The following is a 24,143-nucleotide window of genomic DNA, read 5'->3' as shown; positions in this document are numbered from 1 at the left end:
GGTTACTTTTAGTGAAGGGGGTCTCTTGAACTATTTGCCTAGGCTGACAGTTGAGGGTTTTTTGAAAACACTAATTTATTGAATTAAGGGTGCTCCCTTCTCTGCCAGTTTGCTAATAATTATGAACATGAACGGCATTCTCTTTTATTACACTGAAATGGTGATACTGCTCTTCACTCATGCAGCCTATTCACAGACCTTGGAATCTCTTGCATTGTCTTCTAGGAAAAGATTTTACTTGGCCATGATTTTTCAATATGCTGTTGAAATGGATTAGCTGGTACTTTATTTAGGATTTTTGCATCCATGTTCAAAGTAAGGCTGGCTTACACTTTTCTACTCTTGCTCAGTTTGGGTACAGAAATTACACTGGTCTCATAAAATGAATTGAGTGGTCATCTCTCTTTTCATTTGAAATTTTTTTTTTAATAAAAAATAGGGATGATCTGTTCTTTGAAGGTGTGAAAATTGCCTGTAAACCCATCTGGGTTTGAAGTCTCTGGGGACAATCACAGATTCAATTCATTTTATATGCTTGTTTCCTCTTTATTTACTCATTTTGGGCAGAGACAATATTCCTATCCATTATTTTCTTTTCAAAGTATTTATTGCTCATCAACAGACTACATAGTTAATTTATCATTTACACTCTGTTATTTCCCTTCTAAAATATAAATTCCATGGGAACATGAATCTTGGCTCTTGATTGACTAGTACCCCTCCCTGCCAAGGACTGTGCCTGGCACAAAACAGATGCTTAATAAGTATTTATTGAATGAATCCTGGTAATTTCCATTTATATTTCATCTAATTTATTAAATTTATTGATGTTATTCACAGTACTATATTTGTTTTTTAAATCTCTGCTGTAATTACAGTTAGGTCCTTTTTTCTTATCTGTGCTTTTTTTGTTTTCCTTTTTAATCTTAATCCGTCTATTTTATTCTTTCAAGGAAACAACTTTTAGTTTTATTGAGTCTCACATTTTTTTCATTTCCTGCTTTAGTATTTATTTCCTTCCTTCTATTTTCTTTAGATTTATTTTATTTTTCTAGCTTCTTAAATTGGGTGTTTTGGTTTACTTTCAGATGCTTATTTTTCAATGAATGGATTTAAGTAATTTTTACTGCAAGTACTATTTTAGCTATAACTTACATATACATGATAAATTTTGCTAAACCATCTGATACTAAGTTGCATATATTATAATTCTTTATCTCTTAATGATTCCTGGTGTATTTTCCAATGTTTTCTAAAGAAAATTCTCCTATATAACTATAGTACAGTTATCAAATTCAGGAAATTCAACAGATATAATACATTTAAACTACTCTACAGTCAAGTTTGTCAACTGCCCCAATAATATCCTTATAGCACTGCTCTCCAGTATAGGATCACCCATTACATTTACTTGAGATTTTTTTTTCTTTATTTTATTTATTTATTGATTGACTGATTACAATACTGAGTATTGATTGACCCCAGGACTTCTCGATTCCTAGGCAAGTGCTCTCTACCACTTGAGTTATGTAACTAGCACTTATGAGATATGTCTTTAGTTACCTTTAATCTCAAACATTTCCCTGGCCTTTGTCTCTTATGACACTGGCATTTTTTAACAAATATAGCCTAGATATTTCATAAAACATCCTCAACTTGAAGTGTATCTAATGTCTTCTCATGATTAGATTCAGATGATTACTCCTGGTTGGAATATTACATAAGGACATCATATTCCCAGGCATCCCACACATTTTGATATACAGTACTTGCACTATGATTAAGTAATTTACTGATCACAGTTGTTTGCCCCTTCCTGCATGTGAGGATGCAGCAAGAAGGCACCATCTATGAAACAAACAGCCTTTGTGAAAAAAAACTTTGTGAGCTGCAATCTATTCACAAATTCAAGGTGTGACTCACTCCTCTACTAAATGTGTTCTAGATTTCCCTAGAGAAAACCTTGCCATTGATAGAAATGCAACACACGTTGTGATGAGGATGTTGTCATTGTCTTACATGTGTACTGCCTTATTAACAAATACCAAGGGCAAGGACATCGATGGTTTTATCTTCATATCTTCATTGAAAATGAAATCCATGTCTGTTTAGCTCAAATTCAACTCAGGACTGAGTATTTGTACAGCATAAGCACAAGTTGAATATTAAAGAAGTGAATTTTGTTCCATATTTTTTAGTTTCAAAAGTAGTATTTTTATATGTACAAACTGATAAAAAAGATTTTTAAAATACGTGTACTGGCCCTTTTAAACTGCAAAACCTACATGCAACCTAATTGCGCCCCTTGGTTTTATATATTGTATATTGTGCATTGTGTCTTCGGCTTTTTTTTTTGCAGTTCTGGGGTTAGAACTCAGGATCTCACACTCAGTAGCCAAGCCATTTTACTACTTGAGCTACACTCCTGGTCCATTAGGCCATATATTTTAACTCATATTGCTTGGCTTATGGCTTTAGTAGCTTTAATTTTAGTTGCTTTACTAATCGACAGTGTTGACCAATTTTTTATGTTTTTTATGCTAATTTAAAATCAATTTACAACCATTAAATTTACCAAAGTCTGAACATAACTTAATAGAAATAAAATCCCATTTGTCTTAAGCCAGTTATTTAGTAGAAATTTATTGTCTCCATTAGTGAATTTGTAAAACATTTAAGAATTTTTTTTTGACAATTTTTTTGGGATTCTTTTTTGGGGGGGTGGTTGAACTCAGGGCCTGATATTTGCTGGACAAGACATTTCCTACTTGAGCCACACCCCAAACCAAATTTATAAAATATTTAGAAGGAAAGATTAATACCAAGAAAAGTAAGCTAAGCTTCACTATTTTATTGTATGAAAGGTTAACTAAACACCATTTTCATTTTAAGGTGGAAAAAAACTACCTTATACATATGATGAAATATACAATATAAGTCATTCATATCATGTGTAATGGAAATCTGTAAGAGTTTTAGGTATTACTGGATAAGGTGAAAAAATCAAATAGGAAATTTAACAAATGGGGGAAACTGAAGGGTCTACCTACACTATTAATTTATATTGGAATTGGCACCTGTTTGGGGAGGGGAACCACAAAAATAATAGGGTGACAAACTGGTCAAGTTAACAGACTATTAGCAGACTAAGTTGTGTTCCCACTAAATTCCTATGTTGAAGTCCTAACCTCCAGTAACTCAGAATGTGATCTGTATTTGGAGATGAGGTCTTTAAAGAAGTAATAAGTTGCCAGGCACTGGTGGCTCGTGCCTGTAATCCTAGCTACTCAGGAGGCAGAGGTCAGGAGAATGGTGGTTTGAAGCCAGCCCAGGAAAATAGTTTCATGAGACCCTATCTTGAAAAACCCTTCACAAAAAAAAGGGCTGGTGGAGTGGCTCAAGGTGTAGGCTTTGAGTTTAACCACCACTACCGCAAAAAAAAAAAAAGAGTAAGTTTAAGTGAGGTCATCTAGGTAGACCCTCATCCAAAATGTCTAGTGTCCTTATAAAATGAAGAGAACCATATGAGGATACAGGTGGAAGAAGACAACATCTATAAGTCACTAAGAGAGGCCTCAGAAGAAACCAAGGTTGCTAATACCCTGACTTCAGACTTCTAGCCTCTGGAATTGTGAGAAAATATTTTTTATTAAGTTACCCAGTCTATAGTACTTTGTATGGCAGCTTTAGCAAACTTATACATGGATCTAAAAAGAAATATTCTTATTCAAAAGTATGGATAACTACTATTGGATTACTGTATCTATGACATAGTGATCACACTAATATACCATGAGTTATAGATACAGTAAGTACTCTATGGAACTTGAAAATCACTTTGAAGGTTCCTCCAGGGCGAAAAGATTGAGAAAGTCTGTTACAGAACTTTCCCCTCTCCTTTTGAATTATATCCACTAGAAAATTCTTTTTCTTCCTCATCTGACTCATTCACTTAAGTACTTACTAAATGCCTATTATGGGCCCTAGGCTGGGCACTGAGAGTTTGATGGCCAGAAAACAGACAAGTTCCTGCCTTTAGGAATCTTAGTCCAACAAGAGAGATCACAGTGGTTAACTATGATTGAAAGAGTTAAGGGGAAAAGGGAGTCACTACTACTTATGGAGCGAGGAAAATTATCTAAAATTGATTGTGATGATAGTTGCACAACTCCATGAATATACTAAAACTACCGAACTGCACCCTGTAAATGAGTGAGTTGTATGGTTTGTGAATTATTTCTCAACAAGGAGACAGAAATGGCTTTTAAAAAACTTGATTATCTCTAAACTCGATTAAAAGACTTGATTATCTCCTTTAAACACTTTCATTAGGTGCTTGGGGGCATGGCTCAAGTGGAAGAGTGCTAGTCTAGAAAGTAGAGGCACTAATTCAAACCCAGTACCATAAACAAACAAAAACTAACATTCCTATTTGGATACCTATCTCATTATTGCCTCAAACACAACATGTTCCAATTGATCACAGTTCCTCTAACCATTGTTTTCAGAGTATCATTCCCGATTTAAAATCTATACAAACTTCATTCTATGTGCCAAGCAAAACCTACAACTCTCTATAGTGCTGAAGATCTTACATGAACTAGTCTAGTCTCCGCTTTACTGCCTACCTGGTCTCAACCCCAGTAGTCCCTTAGCTGTCTTAGCAGCACTCTGTGTTCAGTTTCCCTTATTTTTTCTTTGTTCACATAACTTTCCTTACTTAGGATACCCTATCCTATCTAAATTCAAGCCCTTCTTAAGAGTGCAAATTATTTTGCAGAATTTCCTGTATTATAATCCTATTACCTCCAATGTTTTCTGCCCTGTTCACTGACATATTTTACTCTCCTCAATTTAATACTATTTATGGAGAAGTTGCAATTTTACAGGGTTTTGCATATGGGAGAACATAATATTTCTGCCTTCATGATGTTATAAGAAAAAAGAAAAAAGAGTTCCTGAACATGGGTGGAGTAGTGGTAGAATATGTGCCTAGTACATGTAAAGCTCTAGGTTTTACCCCAATCATTGGGGAAAAAAAAAAAAAAAAAAAAGCTCAAAAAATCCAAAAAAAGTAAGCGTTGCCAATTCAACACAAGTTAGAGAAAACACAGTAAGGCCTCAGAGGACCCAGAGCTCTCATATGGTAGGTGGTGATGAGACGAGAAGCCTCAAATAGAAGTTGGATCTACCTTACCTGTTTAACTTAAATAGCTATAGTATGAGTCAAATTGCACATTTACTTTTTTTACAAATACCACTTTGTAAAATCCTACTCCCATGTAATACATTTTCATTTTTATTACTCAATTCCTTATTAACACAAACAACTAAGAACCAGAAGCAATATTTTCCATTTGACAAATGTTGAATTATACATAGTCATCTTTAGAGAACCCAATACATACCGTTTCCCCTCCATACTTCAGCTAAATGGCAACTGCCTTCTCCAGGTTCCTTGCAAAATTCTACAACATCTCGACAGGTTGTTTCTGGTGTTATAGGAACTTCTGTTAAAATCTGTTCATTGTTGCTCAAGAACACAGTTAATATCATCTGTAAAAAAAAAAAGATTAAAGCTACAATTCAGATTCCTTAGCATAAAGAGATTATAAATTTAAAGTGATCCCTCCAACACCTCCCTCCTCAAATGCTACAGGATTAGCCTCTAGAAATAAGTAAGCTGATTCTAGAGTTCACGTGAAAAATAAAACATAAGACAAGTCAGGAAAATCCCAAAGGGAAAGTGGCTTACACCTGAAATCCTAGGAAGCAAGGACCCAGTTTTCACCCTTTTCTTCTGTAAGGTGCCACCATGACCCTGACAAAAGTTTCCTTCACATACTCCAGTGAGGAGGAATTTTGTGGCGAGAAGGAAGGATGCACACATGGTTTTGGTCAACTGATGTTTGCAGATGGTGGCATCTACTTGGGTCATTTTGAAAATGGGCTCTTTAATAGCTTTGGGGTACTGACCTTCTCAGATGGTTCAAGGTATTAGGAGAAGTTTGCCCAGGGCAAGTTTAATGGTGTCGGAGTCTTCATTTGATTTAACATGACCTTTGAGAGGGAATTTAAAAATGGCAGAGTAGAGGTTTTGGCCTGCTGACTTTCCCTGATGGTTCTCATGGAATACCGCACATTGAAGGTCTGTTTGAGAACAGCAGCGTGAGAAGTGTTCTGCTGTGGTTCAGCAGGCCCAGAGTGCCTCTAAGCTGCCAGAAATCTTTCTGCCCGATGGGGCATTGAGCACCAGCTAGAAAAATATCGGTTAGAGCCAATGTCCCCTTGTTCACTCAAGGTGAATGAATGATGCACAGGAAATCAATGCGAGTCAACTCCCTGTATAGCTATCCTTATCTCAACTAGCAAAAACCCTTGGTCCTTCCTATTATTGCTTATACTCTCTCTTCAACAAAATTACAAATAAGGGCAAAATAGTTTCTGCTGGGTATTGAAGGGGTGGGGGGAGAGGGAGGGGTGGGGGGGTAAAGGAGGGGGTAGGGGAAGGGGGGAGAAATGACCCAAACATTGTATGCACATATGAATAAAAAAAAAAGGTGAACAAATGAACCAGACATGAGAATAACTATGGAGCTGAAGACTGTGATGTGCCCCACAACCTGCCAATTAGGAATTCAATCACAGGAAAGTACTGAGGATTTTGGACCAAAGACCCTGCAGCAGTTGTTAGCAGTTTTGTCTTTCCCTGACCCTTTATGTGCTAGAGGACAGAGGAGCTGTCTTTTCTTATTTGTTCTTAGTCCTTGTTCCTAAGGCCTTGGGTTAGGTTACCCAGTGCAAACCTGCTGCAGCCTTCACTCCATTTGCTGCTAAGTGATTCAGAATCTCTACATTCTGCCTACATTTGGGGCAGATGATCCTAGTCCCAATTTGCAGCCAGTGCTTTATAAAAATGACCTGGAAAAATAAGGAAAAAGATAGAGGTGGCTTAGCTAGGACAGTAGCTCTGTGAAAGTGAAGGCCAGAGCTTTTCATTATGTTACCCCTCATTCACTGCGGTTGGAGTCCTGGCTTTAGGCTCCCACTTTACCTAATCAGACCGATCTCTGTCTCTGCTTATTCCCCCTGTGAAGGATTCTGCTAAAGTGCTATTTTCTTCTCCCTTGAGAAGCTGTCTTCCTCATCTGAGTTTTGGCAGATAATCTAGTCCCCATTTGTGCCTCTCTCCTTAGATGTCACATAGGATCCTTTTATGGGATAGTCAAGAAAGAAACTGATACAAAAGTAAAATAAATAAATAAGTAAATTCCAAAGGGAAGCCTTTTGGAAAAGAACCAGCTCTATCGTTACATATTATACAGCCTTAACATCACATTGCTCTAGTGCACAAACAGATAACAGGACAAACTGACACTCCACAATTAGACACAATTCCATATACAGACAATGACAAATGAAAAACAAATGCCTCAAAATCAAGCAGGGAAAAAGACTACATAATGAATGAATGATGTTTGAGCAATTAAAACACCCATCTGGAAAACACTGGATTCATATCATACATCATACACTAGCAAAAGTTCCTAATAAATCAAGTATTTAGATGTAAATCATAAAAACATAAATAAAAATTCTAGAATAAAACCTAGGTAAATTCCTTTCTATGACCCCAGAATCCAGAAGCCCTTTCTAACTATAATTCAAAAACCAGTTTCATAAAAAGACTGACATATTCAATTATATTAAATGTAAGAATCTTTTACAAAGCAAAAAAGACAAACTGGGTGAGGCCCTGAGTTCAATCCCCAGTATATGGCCCACTCCTCAAAAAAAGCAAACTGGGGAAAATATTTGTAGTTCATAAAACAAATAAATGGCTAATCTCAATATATAAAGAGTCCCTAAAAATTACTAACAAAACACTAAAAATCCAATCCATTTTTAAAAAACTGGGGCTGAAGGCATAGGTCAGGTAGAGTGCCTGCCTTGCAAGTGGGAAGCCCTGAGTTCAAACCATAGTACCACCAGAAGGAGGAAAAAATGGCCAATGAAATGAATATGTCACAGTAAAAAAAAAAAATGGACTTAATCATAAAAATACATTATAATGCACTGGAAAAAGTAAATATTACTTGGCTATTTTTAAAATATTCACCCCCCCCAAATTTCACTATTATTTCAAGACATCATATTGGAAGTGATTTTTTTAAAACCATACTCATAAAGCACAATTTAAGCTAAAGGTTTTCTTTAATCAGAAAGTATTACAAAGTATTTCTATTTAATCTTTCCAAGGTTAGAAACAAAACTGACCTGTGTCCCAAAACTCTCCTCTCCTTTAAAATCTGTCAACTACATGCAACTGTAGTTCATTGCTGTTGTTTTTTTTTCTTAGAAATACCCAAAATGCCCACATTTTTAGGTTAATGTCTTTATGACGATGGTCAGATTTTAAGTAACAGTTTTGATCTGGTTTCTTCTAGGGATATCCCCTCACTCCAACCTATCCTCCTTCACTGTCAGGTCATGTCCTCAAGGAAAGCAAGTGAAGTCATCTCCTGGCTTAAAACCCTTGGGACTCCTGACTCCTAACTGTAGCCCTTCCCTAAACATTGTCTCTGGTATATGTAAACAGGAAACAGGTCTTTTCTTTTTGACTATAATGTGGTGGTATTCACATGAATCCCTAAGTGCCCTCCCCTCCAGTGCCCAGGGAATTTCATGGAGCTTGGATTTCCATAGAACACACTCTGAGAAAACCTAGACATACTCCTAGCCTGCCAGGTCCTAGACCCTCACACACTAGACCTTACTCCCTCAACTCTGAGGGAGTTTTTTCTGGCCCAAGTCTCCTTTCTTTTTGCCGTAAATGCCTATTCACTCTTCAAAACTCAGCTTGTAGCTACCATCTCTACAAAATATCCCTTTACCTCCTCCTCTCTCCAGGAGGACTAAAGTTTCTTCCTTTGTGATTTAGTATCTTTTTCCATCATTTCATCATTACATCATTACATCATTTTAATGAACACTAACATGTCATTTCCTGGATATGCCTTCCAGGAAATTGGCTGTTGAATCTTTAGTTTCTTATTGCCTAGTCAGTACCTGGCATGTGGTAGACACACAAATATCTGTTCGACTCTACAAATGACACACACAAGATAGAATCCCCACCATTCCCTAGAACTGAGAAAATATATGCACATAATCAAAGCACAATACATCCAGACTATTCAATAAAAAGCATTATCCCTCTTTCATAAACACAATCTCCCCCTCCCCCCAGAAAAAGAGAGGCATGGAGAAAAAGCCAGGAATTCAGAGATAAACATTCTATTAGTGAATAGCTTGATTAAAAGCACACAGGCATTACTTTCTTTGCTTTATGCTTCACAATCTCTCACTGAGCTGCAACATATATTTAAAAAAAAAAAAAAAGCAGCTCTCTCCCTGTGATCTTACCCACTTACCCAAATGATTACTATGCTTTGCAAACTAAACTAGCGTAACTTAAAGATACTTGTGAAGGGAACAAAATATATGGTAAAATGACTTCTTTGATATAGAAGTGCTTGCAAAGAAAGAGTAATGGAATCACGTCTGTCTTGAAAGGAACATCTGATGAAACTCATCCTTTATTTAAAGGGATACTCAAGGAAAATGGGTATCTATGACACAATGACCCAAATTTAGTAAACTGACTTGGTATCTCTGGGCCCAAGTAATAGTCAAAACAGTATAAAATACAAGGGCCCAGTGGCTCACGCCTATAATCCTAGCTACTCTGGAGGCAGAGATCAGGAGGATCGCGGTTTGGGTAGTTCCGCGAGACCCTATCTTGAAAAACCCTTCGCAAAAATAGGACTGGTAGAGTGGCTCAAGGTGAAGACGCTGAGTTCAAGCCCCAATACTGCCAAAAAAAAAAAAAAAAAAAAGCCCAAGCAAACAGTGTAACAGTATACGTGGTGCCAGAACAAAGGGAGTACTTACCCTCAGGTAAGTTTAAACCACACCCAACCCACTTTTTCCTCATAAATAACCCTAATGTTAGAATACTCAGTACACCAATCTTCATGTGTCCATACAATGTCTGGGTATGCACTGTCCTTTCCTTTGCTTTATTAATCAATTTTCTTGGTCTCTAACCTCAACATATCCTAAAATTCCTTTTTGCAGCAACATCACAAACCCTATAGCCAAGGGCCAAGTAGAGGTCTCCTCCCTTTTGGAGACCTTCCTAGTGCCTCACCAGTTCCAGAGGCAGTGCTGGAAACCAAACCCAGAGCCTTGGGCATACTAAGCATGTACTTTATCACTGAGCTACATCCCCAGCCCCTACACACTTCTATTTTACAGCCACCCACACTCAATTTTTTAAAAAGAAATTAAACAGTCATTTTTGTTCACTAACTCTTAAGAGGGTTTATTTTTAAAGTAGGGACTTTTGCATACAGACAGACAGAATCCATAGAATTTGTAATAAAATAGGTGATTCCAGATCAGATCAAAGAAGTCCAGAAGTAATGCTATAACCATTTCATCAGAAACAACTGGAAAGGATTGGTGGTGGAATGGTTCAAGTGGTAGAGTACTTGAATTCAAACCCCAGTACTGCACAGAAAAGAAAAAAGGAAAAAACTGGAAAAAAGATACTGACTTGCCTATAGTGCAATAACGAATACAATTTTGTGAGTGCTACAAATTATGTGTCCCAAAGATAAACAAATTAAAATTGAAAAAGTTTTGTTTAAAAGAAACTAGAATATACTCTTCCTTATCTAAGTACATTTATTTTTACAGTTGTGTTATAAACATTTTTCAATGTGACTTCATAGCCTGTGGTTTTTAAGACCTACTAATGTACTTTCCCAAGTGATGCTTTATAAATCAGAGTTAAATGCTACTACTATAGTAACCAGAAAAATGCCACTGCTCTCAGTTCTTCAGTGTTCTTTCTCTCTCTCTTCTTTTCCCTCTCCTTCTTGCTATGTAGTTCAAACTAGCCTCGAACTCTCAATCCTTCTGCTTTTGCCAACCAAGGGATTATAGATGTACACCACCATGCATGGTTCTCTTCAGACCGTATCTCTTATCTCCTACCCCTCTGCCCACTAGGGTATCTCAGGGCTCATCCTAGTAATATGAGCTGGTAACATGTTTATGTAATCATCTGCCTCTGGAAGACAGGGTCTCATGCACATGGCATGCATAAAGCAATACCAGGGCTTGTGCTCACTTATTCTGAAAAGCAGAAATCTTTATGAACATACTGTCAGAATGAAGGATGGCATGATGCTATTTTTGGGGCAAGATTTTTCAGTTCATGAATTTGTTCAATGTGGTAAGAGAGAGGGAGGAGAGGCAGAACAGCAAGGTTGTAAGTCTGAACACTTATTTTTAAAAGCTAAGAATTCCCAAATAACTTATCTAAAAGTCACTACACAATACTTCAGTATTTCAAATTCCATTTTGTAGTCTTTAGTAAACCCTGTCATTCCTAATTTTATCAAAATTCAATTTTCCTAACTGCTATTATCCAAAGCTAATTTCATTACAATTGTGACAGATTTTAAAGCTTTCAAAATACATTAACTGATGTTGACCTGGATAGCACACATTTCCCTAAAGCATCACCAAACTGAAAAGACACGTGACTGCACATGTCATTATAGCAAGGTCTCTTTAGCTTAAAAAATGAACAAGACTCCAGGCACAAATATCATATTGCACTGACTCTTGAAGCAGTTTTTGTTTCTATTTTAGCATCTTTGAAATTCCAACATATTTCTCAATTGATGGCATGAAGCAATTTAATAAGTAATGTTACTTTTTCTTTAATAATACATATAAAACATAGGGCAGGCCCAGTAGGATTAGGGAGCTTAAAGGAAAAAAGAAAAGAGGCTAATAAGTTTACCTTCCCTAAAAGATTAGCATGCTGAACATGTTTCACTTCAGATAAGAAAACAAAGACTTACACTATGTGCCATAACAATCCAACACATGATGACAGGCTGCCCTCTTAATGCCCTCCACACACACAGCACATAAACCGATCCAGCTCAAACACCACTGTCCACCCACCCAACTCACCTGAGACCCAGCGTCCTCTGCTGTGCCCCCCTCTTCCTCCGTAACAGACTGTGGCTACCTCCAGCACAACATTCTTAACTCAATTGTCAACAGTTTTGACTATATCCTTTACTTGAACAGTGTGTGACTCACCAAAGTAAGTTGTGACTTCTTAAAACCATCTGTATTGCATCCTGTGTGCATGTGTGTAACTGACAACAGCTTAAAGAACTACGATCTAGACTCTAAGGCCACTGAGAGCAAGACGTGTTCTCTAACTTGGTGCCTCAGTAGAATCCTGGACACACAGTAGTGCTCAGAAATAAAGGATGGGAGGCAAAGGCAGGTGGACAGCCAGATAACCATATAAAGAACTTAAGATGTCCCCGTGTCCTTGTTTTTAAGAACATTCAAGCTACAAAAGTGATTACTGATTAGAATCAAATAATCACTAATTTAAGTAATCCATATATATCCTTTAAAAAATTTTTTTTACAAACTTGTTATTTAAACAATGTTCTTGATCAAAGGAAAATACATATTAAGACTGTACAAAACAGGCACCAGTGGCTCAAGCCTATAACCCTAGCTATTTGGGAGGGTCAGAATGGGAGGATCACAGTTCCAGGCCAGCAGGCAAATACTCTGAGACTCCCATCTCCAAAAATAACCAGAGAGAAATGGATTGGAGGTGTGGCTCAAGCAGTAGAGCACCTGCTTCCAAAGCATGAAGACCTGAGTTCAAACCTCAGTCCTACAAAAAAAGAAAAAAAAGACTACAGAAGCCATTAAAAAGTAGAAACTATCCTATAATCAAAAGACAGATAACAAGTGCTGACAAGGATGTGAGAAACAGGAACCCTTATACACTGGTGTTGGAAATGTACAATGGTACAGCCATTTTGAATGATTCAGTAGGTTTTTTGTTTGCTTGTTTTGTTTTGTTTTAACAGTGAGAGTGAGACTTTAATGGTGATCTTGCAAGATTAGGTGCCTGGAAAAGAAGACACTGGAAGCTTCCTCACTGGCTGAGTACTATGAGTTTTCATCCCCCCCCCCCACCGGCCCCCAATCACCTAACTTCCTATTGGATTATTTTTAAATGTGCCCCTCTTGGATTGGTCAAATTTTAGAAGTGGTATTAGCCTTTTCCTGTGGCAGGAAGGTCCCCCTGTGATATGTGCCTCCTGGCACGTACAGTTTTTACCTATTTTCTCATTTCACCCCCTCCCCCTTTTAAGTTCCATCTCAATTACCCCTCCACCAGCATCCACAAGCTGATATGCAAGCAAATAAATGGCTAGGATTGAATGCCTTGCCTTGGAAATGGACCATCACTAACTTTATTTCTAACAAATTCCCTTCTCTTTTTCTTTTTACTTTTACTGGTCTTATTTTCATTCTTGTGTGTTTTGTTTTTCAAATTGCTCTAGAATTCATTGACTTTTCTCATCATAGGTGGGTATATCTAACTTGGTTTTTAATAGAAAACTATTCAATTCAGCAGTTTCTTAAAATGTAACACATGAATGGACCACATGCCCCAGCAATCCCACTCCTAATTACATCTGTTCACACAAAGCACTGCATATATGTGTTCACAGCAGCTTTGTTCATAATAGCCAAAAAGAGGAAACAACTCTGTATCCATCAATAAAGAAAATGCAGCACATCGTACAATGGATGAACTCTGAACACACTGTGCTAAGTCAAAGATGCCAGACACAAAAACCTTACATGGTATATGATTCTGCTTATATGAAGTGTCCAAAACAGTCAAAATCTACTTATATGGAAAGATTAGTAGTTGTCCGGGACTGGGGATGGAAATGATAAATGACTGCAAATAGTCACATGATTTCTTCTTTGGATGACGGAAATGCTCTAAAATTAGATTGTGGTGATGGTTACACAATATCGTAAGTTTACAAAAGATCATTTAATTGTCCCCTTAAAATAGGCAAATTTTATAGTATACAAATTACATCTCAGAAAAGGTTTGTTTTTTTTTTTGGTTCTTTTTTTTGAGGTAGGGTCTCACTATGTAGCCCAGCTGGACTTGAACTCATGATCCTGCTACTTCAGCCTCCCTAATGCTGGGACTACAGGACTGCTCTTCCACACAGCCAGCTTAGAAAAGCTGTTTTTTAAAAAGTGGGACCTATAAGACTTCCTGAAAATGAAATAACTCTACTACTTAGTACGAACAATCCTACAAGTAGGAACTCAAGTTCTCTCCTTGGCTATGCCACTGATTTGCTACAACTGTCGGGGGAAGCTGATCCTTCCTTTATCCCTGGGACTTGGTTTCTCAGTAGGTGCTCAGTAGGTAATAGGAATGATACTTCTTAGGACATATCATTTTCTGATCCATTCAAGTAATCCTTTAACTCTCCCAGCTTACCTATACCACCTACTTCTACTTCTTAGTGGAAAAGAAACTAAGGGATGACAAACATAATTGATGCAATGTAAGATGATAAAAGCTATGCCAAATTTTAGTAACTTATAATAGCTTATTTGGTAGGTAGTAAGGAAGCAGCTCATAAAAGTCATAGAAAGGATACCATTAGGATAGTGATGGACACCACATAGACCCTCTTAGCTTCCCAGTGGGTCATATGCCCCAATATGAGCATTGACAGTAAGCTTCCTTCTAGTCTTACATGTTGCAACTTTGTTCACTGATTTAAAACCTCAGAAATATTAGTGCTATAAGAAAAACTAAGTCTAAGACATCACCTTGAATGCTTTATCCCACATCCCTGAATCAGCCTCTCAAACACATGGAAACATACACCTGGGAGTCTGTGCACATCCACACAGAGCAAGAAGCATAAAACAGACTTGGCTTGACTTCTCTCCCTCTCACATGTCACAGCCACATATTAGGAATGTTGTTGACTCTGACTTCAAAATGTACCCAGAACCTGATCACTTGTCTCACTGTCGCTGCCCTACCCAAGCCACAACACATCCAAGACCCCTACCCCAAGCCAGGGCTTTTACAAGAACAACCTTACTGGTCTCTGTTTCCACTCTTGCCCTTCAGACATAAAACATCATTCAAAACCCTCTCATGGGCTGGCAGAGTAGCTCAAGTGGTAGAGCGCCTGACCAGCAAGCATGAGGCCCTGAATTCAAACCCCAGAAGTGGAAAAAAAAAAAAAAAAAAGAGGTAAGAGGTGAAAACCCTCTTGTGGCTTCCTCTGGTCTCAGAATAAACTCCAAAGTCCTACCTACTATCTATAGGGCCCTGAGAACCTGCAACACACACATTCACACTGCTCTAATATTACCAGTTACCTTACTCTTCCTTCCCCTGCTCCAGCCATGCTGACCTTTTTACTCTTCTTTCAACAGAACAAGTCAATTTCTGCCTCAGGGCCTTTGCATTTATTATTCTCTGTTAGTCTGTTCCACACAGATACTCACATGGCCATATTACCCTCTCCTTTCACCATCTTATCAGGGAAGCTTTTCCTAACCAATCTATCTAAAATAACACCAATCTATCACTGTCTTTTTACCCTTCACACCCACTACCACCAGACCGATGACTGACACATGTTATATATTCAATTGCTTATTTCCTGTCTCACTAGGACATTTCCTGAAAACTGGAATTCTAGTTAGTCTACTGCTATAGCACATATTATGCACTCAAAAAAACTACTGCAATTATATATAAAATGTCTTTCCCTTGTAGGTTTTTTGAATCTTGAAGGGTAGATGTTTGTCTTGCTTTTTCATTTTCAAGGTTTCTGTTTAAAAAAAAAGGTAGCCAATACTTTACCACTCTGTCCATTGAGTTACTCCACAGACAGAAGAAAAAAATCCTGAAAAACATTAGTGTGAAAGTCAGAAGCCCTAAACAAAACAAGTATATGATCCTTGACAGATTTCACACCTAGAGACAATGGATGTCCCTTGCCAAACCGTTCCCTCTTTCCACAAGGTGGCGCTGCAAGGCAACAGGGGTGTATCTCTCTGCTACAAATCTGGGGAAAAAGATTACTTAAAGAAGAGGTAATTAAGTTCAATTTCTATGATTGGTATTTGTATTACTTTGGAAAGGAAAGTGAATTGACTTTGGGAGAGTGGTAAAAAAATTTAAATAAATGAGAAGTACAAGCCTGTAGAGGTACATATTTAACCCTCTTGAGAAGACAGGTATAAAATACTTAAGCAGCTTCTAATCTAAGTTAAATGGCCATGAGACCCTCAATAATCTTATCAATTCTGTATAGTTTGAGTCACTATTTTACTTTCTGTAATAATGTAACATTAAAATATATTGCATCATATAAAGATCCCCTTCATCAATTTGAACTGGCAAAATTTGGTTACACATTATTCCTGGGAATGTAATATTGACATCTTAGCTTCCTTTCATCTTACTCACTTAGTTTTTTTCAGTGTTTAAAAATATATTCAGTTTGAGGGAATCATCTAAAACCTTGTAAGAATGCAAAACTCATGAAGTTTTTCATGATGCCAAGATATATTATGACTACAGGGTATGGAGGTGATTCAGCTGGACGAATTCAATCTATCCACTAAAGCTTTGAGGTTATAGTTTCTAAATCGTTTTATTTGGCAGCACTGTGGCTTGAACTCAGGGTCTTGCACTGGCTAGGTAAGCACTCTACCACTTGAGGCATACTCCCAGCCTTTCCACTAAAGGTTAAAGAATATTCTAAAATATGAAAAAGGGCAGTATCAATTGTGATCCCCTGCTCATCAATGTTGGGAATCTCTGCTAAAATGACATCACTATTATGAATGTCACAGAAGCAAAACATACACTGTGTATCGAGCCACAAGTTCTGACCTACAGTAGGCTGTGAAATCAATCAGTGTCAGTGTATCAGAACCAGTTTATTTCTTAATGAACAGAACATAAAAACATAAAGTAGCATTAAGAATTAAAAGACAAGGCTGGCGGAGTGGCTCAAGCGGTAAGAGTGCCTGCCTAGCAAGCGCGAGGCCCTGAGTTCAAACCTCAGTGCTGCCAAAAAAAAAAAAAAGAATTAAAAGACAGCCAGGCACTGGCAACTCCTGCCTATAATCCTAGCTACTTGAGAGGCAGAGATCAGGAGGATTGTGGTTTGAAGCCAGTCAGAGCAAATAGTTCTCTAGACCCTATCTCGAAAAAACTGATCACAAAAAAGGGCTAGTGGAGTGCCTCAAGGTGTAGGCCCTGCATCAAGTCACAGTACCACAAACACAAATACACACACACACACACAAGAATGAAAAGACATCCTAGCTATTTGGGAGGCTGACATTGAGCAGATAGCCACTTGAGGTCAGCCAAGGCAAAAGTTTATAAGATCCCCATCTCAATCAACAGCTGGGTGCAGTAACATGCACCTGTCATCTCAGGTATGGTGGAAAGTTTAAAATAGGAGGATGGAGGTCCAGGCTGGCCTAGGCAAAAAGCAAGACCCTATCTCAAAGATAACCAGAGAAAAAAGAGCTAGAGGTGTGGCTTAAGCAATAGAGCGCCTGCTTAGCAACTGCCAAGCCCTCAGTTCAAACACCAGTACCACAAAAAAAAAAAAAAAAAAAAAAGAAAGAAAAAAAGAGAAAAGGCTAGCCCCAGATTGGAAGAAAATATATGCAAAATACACAGTTGATAAAGGAATTATATCCTAAACATAGAAAGACTAAGTCTTAAAACTAAGTCTCAAAACTAAGAAAACAATCCAATTTTTGAAATGGGCAAATGATTTGAATAGTTGTTCAAAAACGATATACACAGAGCATATAAGCATACATAAAGATGTTCACCATCACAGCTCATTAGGGAATTGCTATTAAAACAATGAGATACCACTATTCACTTAAAATGGTCAAAACCCAAAACACTGGCATACCAAATGCTAGTGAGGATATGGAGCAAGAGAAACTTACCAGTGAAAGTGTAAAATGCTATATGCCACTTTGGCAGACAGTTTGATGGTTTCTTATAAAACCAAATACCTTCTACCACATAATCCAGCAACAGTGCACCTTGGTATTTATTCAAAGGTGCAGGACACTTAGGCCCACACAAAAGCCTTCACACAAATGTTACAGCAGCTTTACACATAACTGCCAAAACTTGAAAGCAACCAAGATGTCCTTCAGCAGATGAATGAATCAACAAACTATGGTACATCCAAACAATGGAATATTATTCAGCAATGAAAAGAAACAGGCCATCAAGCCACAAAATGACAGAGGACACTTGAAGGAATTTTGCCAAGTCAAAGAAACCAGTCCAAAACGGCTGCATTCTATATGATTCCAACTCTATGAGATTCTAGAAAAGTAAAACAATGGAAACAGTAAAAGGATCACTGGCTTCCAGGGGTAGGAAGGGAGGGACAGATGCACAAGCAAAGAGCAGGGGCTTTTGGGGCACTGATGTCATGCCATGTGACACTAGAATGATGGATACATCTGCTTACATACACACCTATATGACACTATGAATAAAGCCTGGGCTTTAGTAAACAACATGTCAAGCCAGGCACCAGTGGTTCATATCTATAATCCTAGCTACTTGGGAGACTGAGATCAGGACCACAGTTTGAGATCAGCCCGAGCAATTAGTCTGAGAGACCCCCATCTCCAAAGCAACCAGAGCAAAATGGAACTAGAGGTATGGTTCAAGTGGTAGAGCACCTCCTTTGCAAGATCAAAGCAGTAAGTTAAAACCGCAGTCCCACCCAAAAAAAAAAAAAAACATAAAAGTCAGTATTGGTCCATCAACTGTATAACACACCTACCACAAGGGTGTAATATACTAGTAACAGGAAAAACCCTGGGGGAGGAAGCGGTGATAGAAAACTACCTTCTGTCCCATTTTTCTTTATGTATGAAACTGCTCTAAAAAGTCTATTAACTTAAAAAATTTTAAAAACAGTATACTTTACCTGGCAAGAATGCATGTAGACATTTTTAACTACATGAATATATTTGTGGGGGGTGGGTATGTATAAGAACTGAGTCACCTTATAGAAGGTATTTTTTAGTATGGGTCATGGTCCAAAGAGTTTGAAAAATACTATAAAAATTGCATGAAACCCAACAGGATTTCATAAAACTAAATAAAAAGTCACTGCACTAGAAAAAAAACCATTTTCATCACTAATTTCCTGTGCTTATTATTAGGTACTGCAGTGTACATTCTGTACATTCTCAATTCCCATACCAACTTTGTGAGACAGGTACTACTCATCATTTTACAGATTAGGAAAAAAGGCTTGGAGAAGCTAAATAACTTGTTCAAGGTTACGGAGCTAATAAATACCAGAGCCAGGATATAACCCCAGTCTATCTAACTCCAAAGCTTTGCTCTGAACCACTACTCCAAACTGCTTCAAAATAAAGACAGTGAAAGTTTTAATAAGCATACCACCAAGCATAAAATACTCTTCCTTTATGTGATAACATCTCAACTTAACCAAGTCTTCTCTAGTCTTTATATTTAAAACTACCAAATGCAAACTGAGAACTTTTTTCATGTAATCATTACATGAGAGCAACAGAAAAAAGAATCAGGGTATTTTTTCCCTAACTAATCAACTATGACTTAAAAAATTTTTTTTGACTACAACCAGGTATGGTGGTATATATCTGTAATCCCAGCACTTGGGAGGCTAAGGCAGAAGGATGGAGAGTTTGAGGCTGGCCTGTGCCACATAGCAAGTTCAAGGTCTGGGCTATATGGCAAGACACTGTCTTGAAAAAGCCAAAAAAAAAATTATTTGATTAAAACCATACAGATGCTCTAATCAAATTTTGATTTTTCAAAAAATTATATAAAGTGTGCTACCAATTCTCAGAATAAGACTTCCTCTTTCTTTTCTTTCTTTCTTTTTATCTATTTTTTTTTTTTTGGTAGTACTGAGGTTTGAACTTAGGGCCTCACACTTGCCAGACAGGCAAACTTACTTGAGCCATTCTACCAACTTTTTTTTGTGTTGGGTATTTTCAAGACAGGGTCTCTCAAATTATTTCTGGGCTAGCTTTGAACTGTGATCCTCCTGATCTCTGCCTCCTGAGTGGCTAGCATTATAGGTGTGAGCCACCAGCACCCAGCAAGACTTCCTCTTTCTACACACAAAAAATATTCCTGGGTATTGGATGAGATAACATCTCTTTGTGTTGCCCAGGCTGGTCTCAAACACAAAGCCCCCATATCAATTTTTTTTTAAAACTATCTATTCACTACTAATTATATTCCTAAGAGAATTAAAAACCTATGCTTACTCAAAATTTTGTATACAACTCTTTATAATAGCATTATTCATAATAGTCAAAAAGTACAATGTTCATATCTGTAATCCTAGCTACTCAGGAGGCAGAGATCAAGAGCACAGTGGTTTAAAGCAAGCCCCAGGCAAATAGTTCACAAGACCTTATCTCGAAAATATCCAACACAAAAGGGCCAGCACAGTGGCTCAAGTGGTAGGGCACCTGCCTAGCAAGCAGAACCCCTAAATTCAAACTCCAGTACTACAAAAACACAATGGGCTAGAGATGTGGCTCAAGTGGTAGAACACCTGAGGCCTTGAGTTAAAAACTCCAGAAGTACCAAAAAAAAAAAGTAAAACAACCCAAACTGATAAGTGATTAAACAAAATAAGGTATACTTACAACAGTGGAATATTACTTGGCCATAAAAAGGAAGAGTGCAAAGGTTACAACATGGATGAACCTTGGAAACATTTTGTCAAGTGAAAGAAGTCAAATACAAAAGGTTACACACTGAATGATTCCCTTTACATGAAATGTGTAGAACAAGCAAATCCATGGAAAGACAAAGTAGATTAGTGGTTACCAGAAGCTGGGAGGAATGAGAGATAGATAATGAGCTTATAGGTTCAGTGCTTCTTTCGGAGGTATTAAAAATATTTTGCACAATGGCTCAAGCCTGTAATCCTGGCTACGTTACAGACTAAAATCAGGAGGATTGTAGTTCTAGGCCAGGCTGGGCAAAAAGAAAGTTCCTCAAACCCCAGTTCAACCAATAACTGCACACACCTGTGATTCCAGCTATACAGGAGGCTAAGATTGAGAGAATTGTGGTTCCAAGCCAATCCTGGCAAATAAGTTAGTGAGACCCTGCCCCCCATCTCATGAGGAAAAAACTGGACATGGTGGCATCTGCCTGCCATCCTCCTATATACTGGCATACATAAAACAGGAGGACTGCTGGTCCAGAGCAAAAAGTGAAACCCTACCTCAAAAATAACCAAAGCAAAAAGGACTGGAGGCATGGCTTAAGCAGTAGAGCACCTGCCTAGCAAGTACAAAGCCCTGAGTTCAAAACTCCAGGATCACCCAAAAGAAAATCCTGCAATTAGATAGTGGTGATCGTTGCACAACTCTGTGACTATACTAAAAACCACTGAATTGTATACATTGAAAGGATCAATGTTATGGCATTTAAATTATATATCAATAAAACTTACAAAAAATGAATCTAGCTTTGCCAACTGTGCAGTCTATACAATCAGCAAAATATTTTTATCTCTGAAAATAACTTTATTTACAGCTAGATACAGTACACATGTATGTAATCCCAGCACTCAGGAGACTGAGGCAAGAAAATCTTGAGTTAGAAGCCAGCTGGGGCTACATAGGAAGACTCTCAAACTACAACAAATTGTATTATTACCTCATACGTATCTTTTTCTCCGATAATAAACATTTACAGTTGCACAAATTCCATTTTCTTGTGTTTACAAGTAGTGAAAATTCACTACTGATCCTTTTGCCAGGAGGAAAACTGAGCTTAAAATAAAGACGATTAGCAAAATAATGTCCCTGAAGAGAACTTTCATATGGTTATGTATACAGATACACCAAAATCAGAATACAATTTCTAAAAGAAAAACCCAAAGTGCCCATCTTTTTACAAAGAATCCTGTCCATTTTCCCATTCCAATGTGAGCCAGCTCTTGAAAGCCATGCTTCTTTGAATTTGCTTCTAACACTGTGAGTTGCTGTTCTCACAATGCTTCCCATCACCAGAAAGCTAAGCAAAAGCTAAGTGCGGAAAATAAAAGCACCATTACCTGTAAATTATCTATGTCATTTACAAAGAGAAAATGCTTAAACACATGTCTCGTGGGTCTGTGGAATCTAAATGTGGGCTCTAATGACAGAACCATGATAAAATGCCTAATGAAACAAAACAGACTGCCATTGTCACAACAGAGTGACTTGGGGTAAAGTTTCACCTAATTAGGTGAGTTCCGTGAAAGAACGAATTTAGTGTTAGCATTGCTCAACAACTGTGACCAGGACCTAGAAATCATTATCAAAACAAAGACTAAATTTGCTAATCTCATTCACAAAGTCTTATCTAAGCTTGGTTATCAAAAAAGGGGGTGGGGAGGTAGCAAGCAATGGCTGAGCACTGTGGCACATATTTGTCATCCTAGATACATGGGGAAGCACAAATAAGAGGATCACGGTCCAGGCCAGCCTTGAGAAAGAGTGAGACCCTATCTCAAAAATAACCAATGCAAAAAGGGCTGGCGGAGTGGTTCAAGTAGCAGTGCACCTACCTAGCAAGTGCGAGGTCCTAAAATAAGTGCTCAGAATAAATATTTTATGCTCATAAAATTATTTTTTTTCAAATCCATTAGTGTTTAAAATCAGAATGAAATATATAACAAAATACCTAACAACAAAAGACATTAGCCACTTATTAACAATAAAAACAACCACTATTTTTATTATTTTAGTGCTTATTGAGTCAGGCCCCCTTCTTCTATTCACATTATGTTGTTTAACTTTTCCAACAGCTTATGGGTCCGGTGCTGGGATGATCACGTCCTGCATGCAGACTGGATTATCCAATGTCACAAAAGGAACAACCAGAGATAAGAACCTAACCCAAGAGTGTCTGCTCTAGAGCTTACATTTTGCTTGAATATTTCTGAAAAAAACACAAACACTGATTCACACTGATTCATGGACACTTTAAAGCCAAATTAGTCTAGCTCTTCATCTTAAGGAAACTAGAAAATAAGTTTTATACAGACCTGTTGAAACTATTCAAGGAATTGGGGGGGGATAAAGACAGTTGATGGAGGGGTGAAGTCAACTATAATGTATTGTAAGAAATTTTGTAAATGACGCAGTGTAGCCTCAGTACACTAATACAATAAAAAATTTAAAAATTTTAAAAAAAGAAAAATAATTTGGTATATAAAAGGGACAATTCAATTTCTCAAATTATTTATAGATATGGAGAATTTGAAAAATACAATATTGAATAAAGCTATTCATTTCATATTTAAAAAAATAAGTTTTATCCAAAAGTTATCATATAGGAACATAAAATCAAACTTTTTAAAAATGAACTCACTTAACATATAAATGCACATGTACCTTTGAAAAACAAAGCATCCTATGTATGACTATAAAAGAGCAAATTAGTAGATAATCATTGTAAAATCCAAAGGCAAACGTACTTGATAGCCCAGACTGCCTTCAGGCAAAAAACTCCCCAGTAAAGAACATAAATGAGAGGTGAGCTTTCAGTGCCTTCCCACTCTGTGAATTCACCTCTGTATGAACCTGGCCTGGGTCCTGAGGTCTGGGTCTGCTCAGGGACCACAGGCCCTTATAAAAACACATGTACAATCTGCAGAATTACCACCATTTGCTTTAAACAGAGAATTATGTATTTTATAAATTAGTAAAACATTAGGCTACCTATGATTAGGCCATAATTTTTATTCTTCCAAACAAAATTATATTATGCGGTTGAATTTCTGAATGTTAATAATAGTCAGACAGTTGTATGTTTTCAAAAAGGGCAAAAAACAATTTTTTTCTCAGCACCTACCAGACAATCATATACCAACTGATTTCATCTTACCAGCAACCTCCAAGACATCAAGTGGGATGCCTTCAACATGGCAACTGCTTCCCCTCCTCTCTGGGATCAGTTCCCAGGGATCACCCTGATTTTACATAGCCCATCCTTCTAGCCATTGCTGGCTCAACTAAGATACTTGGTGAAAAATACTTCCTTTCACAAGTATTGTGAGTGCCTATTATGTGCTGAAGACAGCACTAACAAACCAGACAGG

General features: G+C 37.5%; 1 protein-coding gene and 1 pseudogene across 3 annotated transcripts in view; one reads left to right on the top strand and one right to left on the bottom strand.

Annotated features, from left to right (window-relative positions):
- Ppp1r13b (protein phosphatase 1 regulatory subunit 13B) overlaps positions 1–24,143 on the bottom strand; it is an 88,369-nt gene that overhangs the window by 45,629 nt on the left and 18,597 nt on the right. For all 3 annotated transcript variants that reach the window (XM_074067054.1, XM_074067055.1, XM_074067056.1), the window contains exon 2: positions 5,409–5,556. In XM_074067054.1, the coding sequence (XP_073923155.1) occupies positions 5,409–5,556 (148 nt within the window). The remainder of the gene's footprint in view (positions 1–5,408; positions 5,557–24,143) is intronic.
- Positions 5,816–6,313, top strand: LOC109697515 (MORN repeat-containing protein 4 pseudogene; annotated as a pseudogene).

Source organism: Castor canadensis, chromosome 3 (assembly GCF_047511655.1).
Source record: "Castor canadensis chromosome 3, mCasCan1.hap1v2, whole genome shotgun sequence".
Lineage (NCBI taxonomy): Eukaryota > Metazoa > Chordata > Mammalia > Rodentia > Castoridae > Castor > Castor canadensis.
This window is presented reverse-complemented; position numbering and strand designations above follow the sequence as displayed.